This window comes from Humulus lupulus, chromosome X (assembly GCF_963169125.1).
Source record: "Humulus lupulus chromosome X, drHumLupu1.1, whole genome shotgun sequence".
In the NCBI taxonomy this organism is placed as follows: Eukaryota; Viridiplantae; Streptophyta; class Magnoliopsida; order Rosales; family Cannabaceae; genus Humulus; species Humulus lupulus.
This window is the reverse complement of record NC_084802.1, coordinates 94,951,648-94,959,581: the sequence shown is the minus strand read 5'-3', so window position 1 is coordinate 94,959,581 and position 7,934 is coordinate 94,951,648. Positions and strand designations below refer to the sequence as shown.

General features: G+C 33.9%; 2 protein-coding genes and 1 long non-coding RNA gene across 3 annotated transcripts; all 3 read left to right on the top strand.

The window, feature by feature from the left end:
* The first annotated feature begins 495 nt into the window (after nt 1–495).
* Nucleotides 496–1,082, top strand: LOC133806266 (uncharacterized). Its single transcript, XR_009879031.1, has 3 exons — nt 496–596; nt 749–846; nt 946–1,082. It is a non-coding gene; the product is annotated as an uncharacterized LOC133806266 (long non-coding RNA).
* A 600-nt stretch (nt 1,083–1,682) lies between these two features.
* On the top strand, nt 1,683–3,496 carry LOC133806065 (phospholipid-transporting ATPase 2-like). The gene is made up of 6 exons (XM_062244199.1): nt 1,683–1,737; nt 1,905–2,001; nt 2,177–2,286; nt 2,369–2,533; nt 2,829–2,983; nt 3,434–3,496. Exons 1-6 carry the CDS (start codon nt 1,683–1,685, stop codon nt 3,494–3,496), a joined length of 645 nt encoding a protein of 214 aa, XP_062100183.1.
* A 1,314-nt stretch (nt 3,497–4,810) lies between these two features.
* Nucleotides 4,811–6,314, top strand: LOC133806064 (protein MOR1-like). Its single transcript, XM_062244198.1, has 6 exons — nt 4,811–4,932; nt 5,136–5,272; nt 5,568–5,633; nt 5,736–5,853; nt 5,956–5,993; nt 6,231–6,314. Exons 1-6 carry the CDS (start codon nt 4,890–4,892, stop codon nt 6,312–6,314), a joined length of 486 nt encoding a protein of 161 aa, XP_062100182.1. The 5' UTR covers nt 4,811–4,889.
* Nucleotides 6,315–7,934: the final 1,620 nt, after the last annotated feature.

Sequence of the window (7,934 nt, the reverse complement as noted above, 5' to 3'; positions counted from 1 at the left end):
TTGGGAATAAATATAATGGGTTGTTTGATTTTCCGTTTCCCTCTACCTCCGGCCTCCCCCGACCTCTGCTCTCACACTCTCTCTCCATATTTCTCGGCAACGGACAGTCCAGCAAGCCGAGCAGCGGAGAAAGCAGAGCACCCACCGACGGCGACTTCTCCAACAGGCTCTCGGCTCGCTCTCTCTGACTAACAACAGCGCAGGAAGGGACTCCTCCAACAGGTTCTGTCAGCTCTCTTCTTTCTTTGTGTCTTGGACTGAATTAACTGGTCATAGCGAATTGAGATGGATGTGAATATCTTGTTTTGAAGCGTGGTTTGATTTTTTCTATGTAATTTTCTTCAGTCCAATTTTCCTTGCATATAATACAAATTTTTCTCTTAGAGTGTCCCTCAATAATCTGCAAATTGGTTTCCTTCTCCATCTGCCCCTCCTCTCTGTATATACACTATAAGCACATAGGCTAAATATTAGATAAATGTAATTTACAGCAATGGTATGTCGAGTATCCCGACGAAGGTCCATGGTATGAACTGTTGGTCATTCCACTTCGTTTTGAGCTACTTTGTTCAATCATGATCCCCATATCAATTAAGGTATCCTTCTGTATAAAAATGTGTGAGAAACTGTGGTACATAAATCATTATAAGAATAAAAGACACAGCAATGCTTTTGTTAACAAAAGTTAGAATTTCTCTATTTGAAAGCGGTTGATAGTCTCTAGTGTAAACTGTTATATCTTTGGCAGGTGTCCCTTGACCTTGTGAAGAGCTTGTATGCAAATTTTATTGATTGGGATGATAAAATGATTGACCATGAGACTATTACTCCAGCCCATGCAACAAAGTGAGTGTAATTGGTATTGTAGTAATTGTCAATGCTTTCCCACCTCCCACCCCCCTTTTTTTGAATATATGTATATGAGGTTTATATAATATGTGGCAGTACAGCAATCAGCGAGGACTTGGGCCAAGTTGAGTACATTTTGACTGACAAAACTGGTACTCTAACAGAAAATAAGATGATCTTTAGAAGGTGATGTATCAGTGGCATTTTCTATGGAAATGAGACAGGAGATGCCTTAAAAGGTATGGTGTTTTTCTGAACAAATATTTCTGTTAAACTTATGTAGTTATTAACTTAATTTGGGGTTGTAAATTGGTGTTAAGTTGACCTTACATCAAAAATGTATTTTGGGGATAATTCCCTTGTGTATATGCCCTAGCGGTTTATTCTGCTGCAAAGATTCTTGGTCTTGATGTTCAGTATTGTTACTGTAGAAAGTAATAGTGATGAAACAATTCTTGGTGAATTAGAGAGGTATTATCTATTGTGGCATCCCATGCCTGAATGCCCTTGTATTTGGCATCTGGCATGAAGCAAAAGTAATGGAGATCATATATTATTGTATATAGTGGAATCTAAGTTTTTATTTTAAAAAAAAAAAAAACTGAAAACAACTTCCCTTTTTTATTCAAAAGATCTTTATGAAGAAGTTAATGGACATTTACTTCCTGATAGAGTTTGAAAATTCATAAAACACTTTTGAAAATTCATCCAAGCACTCCTCAAAAAAAAAAAAAGAACAAAATTCATCCAAACACTTAAAAAAGTAACATTTAGGCTCTGGAAAAGTTTCAAAGCCATGTCAAACAGGCCTCTGAATGATTTGTTTAAGACCTATGAATGTTGGGCTATGTGGTTATGTTCATAGTTCAATTGCTCATATGTTAATATGTAGGTTCAAAGACAAATAATAAAGAAAATGTAGTATTTGTTTTAAATGGGCTTGGTGATTGGCTAATTTATTTCTGTCATTGATTTGATATCATTGACAGATATAGGACTTTTTTGGATTATAATTTAACTTTATTTTCTGATTAGTTTTGTTTTATGATAAAAAGATGCAAGGTTGCTCAATGTTGTTGCAAGCGGTTCTCCTGATGTTATACGGTTCCTTACAATAATGGCAATATGTAATACAGTAATACCAGTACAGAGGTGATTTTGCTTCAATATATTTTTTTTCTGTTTTTGATGGTTTTACAATCTTTTGATTTTCCCATAGATTAAGAAGACTACCATTTATTGTGATAGCATGTAGGAGATATGAAAGAAAAATAAATGCAATTATTTACGGATTCTGATCTTTGCATATTTCTTTTGCTCTTTGTAGCAAAAGTGGTGCTATCATGTACAAGGCGCAGTCCCAGGATGAGGATGCACTTGTCCAAGCTGCTGCTCAATTCCATATGGTTTTCTTCAATAAAAGTGGAAATATTCTTGGTACGCTGGTTTGTTCTTTGCTATTTGGATATTCTGTTTTGATCTTAGGTTTGGCTATTTGGTATTGATCAATATATTACAGAGATCAAGTTCAATGCTTCTACACTTCGATATGAGGTTTTGGAAACTCTGGAGTTTACTTCGGATAGGAAAAGAATGTCAATTGTGGTGAAGGATTGCCAGAATGGGAATATTATTCTTTTATCAAAGGGTGCAGATGAAGCAATTCTTCCGTATGCAAGTGCTGGTAAATCTAATTGTACTTTTTAATGCCTCCCTTTCTTAGTCACCTATAAGGTGAAGTATGTTGGAGTTTCTTGGCTCAGGGGATTGATATATTTCTTGTTGAAACCTTCGCACTAATTGATTTCTTATAATTCATTTTAATATAAGCCCCCACAGAGTAGGTTTTGATTCTTTTTATCTGCTCATGTATATTAGTTCTCAATTATTTACTGTTATATATGCTACTAGATGTCTAGAAATATATGGTTAATGCATATTGTTCGTATTGGTGTTTGATGGTTTCCAATGCACCTCAGGGCAGCAGACAAGGACATTTATTGAAGCTGTGGAACAATATGCTCAATTAAGTGTTCGTACACTTTGTCTTGCTTGGCGTATTTTGGAGGAAGATGAGTATCAGGAATGGTCTTCAATGTTTAAAGAGGCTAGTAGTACAGTGGTTGATAGAGAGGTAAACACCTAAAGCACACAAACTCATTCACATGTCATGAGTTTTCTGTCTATCCACTCCCTTTACTTCCCTACTTTGTGCAATGGAGACTAGCTGAGGTCTGTCAAAGATTAGAACATGATCTTGTGATCCTTGGGGTTACCACAATAGAAGACCGTTTACAGGTGACATAATGCACTTATTACTTTTTTCTAACATATATATGTGTGTATATTTTCTACTAATTGCAGAGTGCTCAGTAGAAGGGGAAGCATAGTTAGAATAGGGATACTATTGCTTGGATTGTACTAGATACTTATAGTTGTGATATTTTAAACTATAATTGTCAGGATGGGGTACCAGAAACAATAGAGGCATTAAGAAAAGCATGAATCAATTTCTGGATGCTTACTGGTGACCAGCAGAATACTGCAATACAAATTGCTCTTTCTTGCAATTTTGTTTCACCAGGTAGTCAAACTAATTGGATTATTAACTTGTGTTTTGTTCCTTTTATTGTTTGAAGCAGCCTAATTATTTAAGCAGAAAAATTTGTGTCTTGGACTGAATTAACTGGTCATAGCAAATTGAGATGGATGTGAATATCTTGTTTTGAAGCGTGGTTTGATTTTTTCTATGTAATTTTCTTCAGTCCAATTTTCCTTACATATAATACAAATTTGTCTCTTAGAGTGTCCCTCAATAATCTGCAAATCTGTTTCCATCTCCATCTACCCCCTCCTCTCTGTATATATACTATAAGCACATAGGCTAAATATTAGATAAATGTAATGAAGAAGCAGAACAAAGGACAATGGAGTGGATTATCTGAAATGAGATTGACACTTGGCCTTAATGTCTCTAGTTGTTTCAGATAATTACCTTGCTCCAAATACTTTATCAATTTTTTCACTTGATTGATTTTTTTCTTTTGGTGTCTATTTTTTTTCTTTCATAATTTTTAGTTCTTTCTGCAATTCCCTTTTACGTAATTGGTAAAATAACAAAAAAGTATTGGGGCTAAAGATTGACTTGCGTGGCTTAAATAGAGAGATAATACCATATGTGAGCAGTTGTAGAGAGATAATACCATATGTCCTGCCTTGTAGTTGCTGACTAATTTTGTTTTTCTTATAATGCTTCAAATTTTGTCAATTGATATTCTAATGGTAACATAATACCATATGTGAGCAGTGATTATAGAACTAGGCTATAGTGATTTTCCTTTTAATTAGGAGTAACTGTGAGCTGTGTTGTTACTCTTCTAAATTTTGAAATGCCTCCACCTAATAATTATTTAAACATTTATCTGCTATTATTTCATTATTGAATTGTTTTTCTCTTTTTTCTTTGCCTCAGGCCTCAAGGGTACTGAAATTGGAGAGAAATAGTCTGGAGTATCTTCTACACCACTTTTGTGGAGTAACTGCTAATAAACATATATGTTCATTTTTTGCTAGCTAAAAAAATAATATTATATCAACTTAAAATGCAAACAGACTGTTTGAATGTAACCAAGTTGTTCAAGTGTTCATTTACTTTTTGCCAGTTACTTACAACTGAGCATGGTGGTATTTTTTTTTTTTGGATTTTGACTTGTACATTCATTTTTCTTATTAATAAAAGTGCACTTAGTCATACGAGTAGATTCTTTTTTAGAAGTTCAAATGATGTTGATCGTAGCTTTGATTTGTATATAAAGTGATTTTTTTTTATTCAATTCTCTTTTAATATATATTTTGATCTGGTTTATCTCAGATTTTTCTTAGAAATAATTTAATAAAGATTGAAGAAGGGATATTGGTTTATTGCATTTATCTAACTCCTTTGATTTATCTCTCTCTCTCTCTTATTTTTTTTTTATAAAGGAAAATTGAAAGAGAAAAAACCTGCCTCTACTGAGGCACTAAATCAAAGTCTTCAAGCAATGCATACAGCTGGGTGCTTAAGTCTAGCTGACATTGTGGAAGGCAAGTATATCTTTATCCTACGCTGTAGTTCTTTAATTCAGAATATAGTATTGTCATAGGATTCCTTACTATGTTTTTGGTTTAAGTTTTTTTTTTATTAGAGATTAGACGACATAAATTATTTGCATTTGAGTGTTTGTAATCGCTTTGATAGGTGGTAATTTTGATTTTGCCCAAACTGTAATGGATGTTGTCTATTGCAGATATTAAGACAGCTGTAAAAAATAAAGTTCCTCTTGTACGGTCATCAACTCTTAACTGGGTAACATTCTGTATTGAAACAAGTAACAAGGCTGTTATTTTAAAGGTGCACAAGGACTATGTGCCTATCCTTATGAAGGTAAGTGCATTTATGTTTGTAGTTGTAATATATTTCATATTTTTGAACAATCAGTTGAGTAAAATGTGCTAAACATTGCTTATTCCCATTTATTTTAGAAGACAGCTTCAGTACTGGTTTTGATGAGTTTAGAGCACTAATTCATGGTTTGGTGCTCTTACTTTCTAATTTGTAATCTAGAAGACAAAGGGAAATAAAAAAATAATGGTGCAACCTATTTTTGACCATGGATTATCCTGTTCATGGTGTTTCATGGACTCTCTTATCTATATTATCGTTTCTTACTTTTTCACAGTGCCTCAATGATGGGACTCCAGATGTGAGGGATGCAGCCTTTTCAGCTTTGGCAGCGATAGCTAAGGTATCGTTTTATTTATTTATCAATTTTGTGCTTTTGCTGCTTAATTCTGAATTTTGATTATTGATGGTATGGATTTATTTCTTCTTTGCCCATTTTATTTAGTTGGTTGGTATGAGACCCTTGGAGCGGTCACTTGAGAAACTTGATGATGTTAGAAGAAAGAAGCTTTCTGAAATGATTTCAGGTTCTGAAGGTGGCACATCCACCAATACAAGCTCAGGTTTGTAATATCTTTATAGCATCAGTTCTTATATCACTAATTTGTTCAACATTCTTGTGAGTTTTTATAACCTTGTGTGCATACTTATTGTTGTGTGAGCAGCAGTCCAAGCTTCTGGTGCAACTGCATCCTCTCATGAGGTGAGTTATTTCTTATATAATGGATTTATGGAAGTTAAAGAACAATGCTATGTTGAGAGGTTGCATGTAATGTTGCTATGTTACATGCTTTTAGTTAATATTCTTCTGGATTACAAAGTTATTTGGTCAATAAACATGATTTTTCCACCTACTGGCGTGTATTTTTTTGTTTGTTAAGAATGATCCTTGAGACCTCCAACGAGAAAGGATAATTATTTACGTCTTTAATGTATGCAGGCATCAGATGCTTCATTTGTTAAAAAGTCAGCAGCAAGCATGCTTAGTGGGAAGAGGCCTGTTCAAGCAGCTATGAGTTCTTGACACTGTTAATTATTTTTGTTCATAGGTTGTTGAAGTTATTTTGATCTTGATATGTGAGTTTTCTAATTTTTACTTCAAATTCTACATCTTTTTGTCTCACTGTTTTTCTGAATATTTGCAGCCATCTGAAATGGGTCTTGAAGAGATTAAAAGCAAATTGGGTTCTCTTGTACAAGCAGATACTATTTCCAAATTGAAGAGTGTTGTGTGGAAGGAACGGCTTGAAGGTTTGTTATAATGATACTGATTTGTTTAATAAAAAATTAGGTGATTTTTTATTTATTTAATTGTGATTGTTTCCTATTGGTTATTCAATCACACTAGGCATGGCTTCTACCTTTAATGTCTATCCATTTCACTATATATTATTTATTTTTTGAAAAGAAACTATACTTGAATTTTTGACGAAATAATACAAGGGGAGTGTGATATTAGTGTGCCTACAATAACATTACAAATGTAAAATAAAACTCCACTACCATACCAAGTCTTAAAACAAAATATCATTGAACTCTTATGCATCATATAATTGAATGGCGATGCAAAATATCTATAAACCTTCCTCAACATCTGCAAAGATTCTTCTACCGTGTTCCAGCCATATAGCTCAGTAGATAGCCATTGTTACAACAATATACATCTGTAACCTCTTGTCACCCGAAAAAACATATCCCAAGAGATCGGAGCAATGTTGTGGCTTAGCTCACTGCTATTTTAAACTCTCTTTATAACTTAAACCACAGCAATATAGAAAAATTATAATGCAGAAACAAGTGATCTACTAACTCTGGCCTTTTTGCCTAAAACACATCATATAGGACACAAAACTTAGTTGGCCTCCTTTTCGTAGCACCTCATGTACACCGAGACACCATGAAAGCAGTAACTATACAAAAATATTACTTTTGATGGTACTAAGCTTTTCCAGATATTTTACATTAAAGAATTAGTATAATAGTGTAATATATTTCTTAGATAAAATCCTTATGGGAGTGGAATTGATATATCTTTTTGGATGCTTTAGTTTCTATTTACTTAAAATGACTTTTTTTGCAGCAATATCTTCATTTAAACAACAAGTGGAAGGTTTATCAGACCTAGACCACTGGGTTGAGTTATTGATTCATTTACTGTGTGTTGTCCCTGGCTGGAGTGAGAAAAATGTCCAGGTATTTAAAGGTTTCATTGCTGCAGATATCTGTCTTTTTTACCTTTGTGGATATTTTTGGCTGTGAAGATAGTTATTTAAGGCTTGGAGTTTGAATAGTGCAGGTTCAGCAGCAGGTTATTGAAGTTGTTACTTTCATAGCCTCTTCGTCAACCAAATTTCCTAAGAAGTGTCTAGTGCTTTGCCTTTTGGGTAAGTGTTCCTTGGTTTTGGTTGATCATAAGTTTGGAGCTGGGATTTGTTTGCTTAAAACTGTGTGATCTCTTTTGCACGAGTATTTGGCTTCTTAGTTGTTTGGTGGTTGATAGATAGTTCCTTATTTTTGCTTGTCATTATTCCTGAATTGACAGGTATAAGTGAGCTTAAAACTGTGTGATCTCTTTTGCACTGCACTTAATAAATATGTTTCAAGTGTCTTATTTTTGCTCTTATTTGTATGTTAAGTTACTATC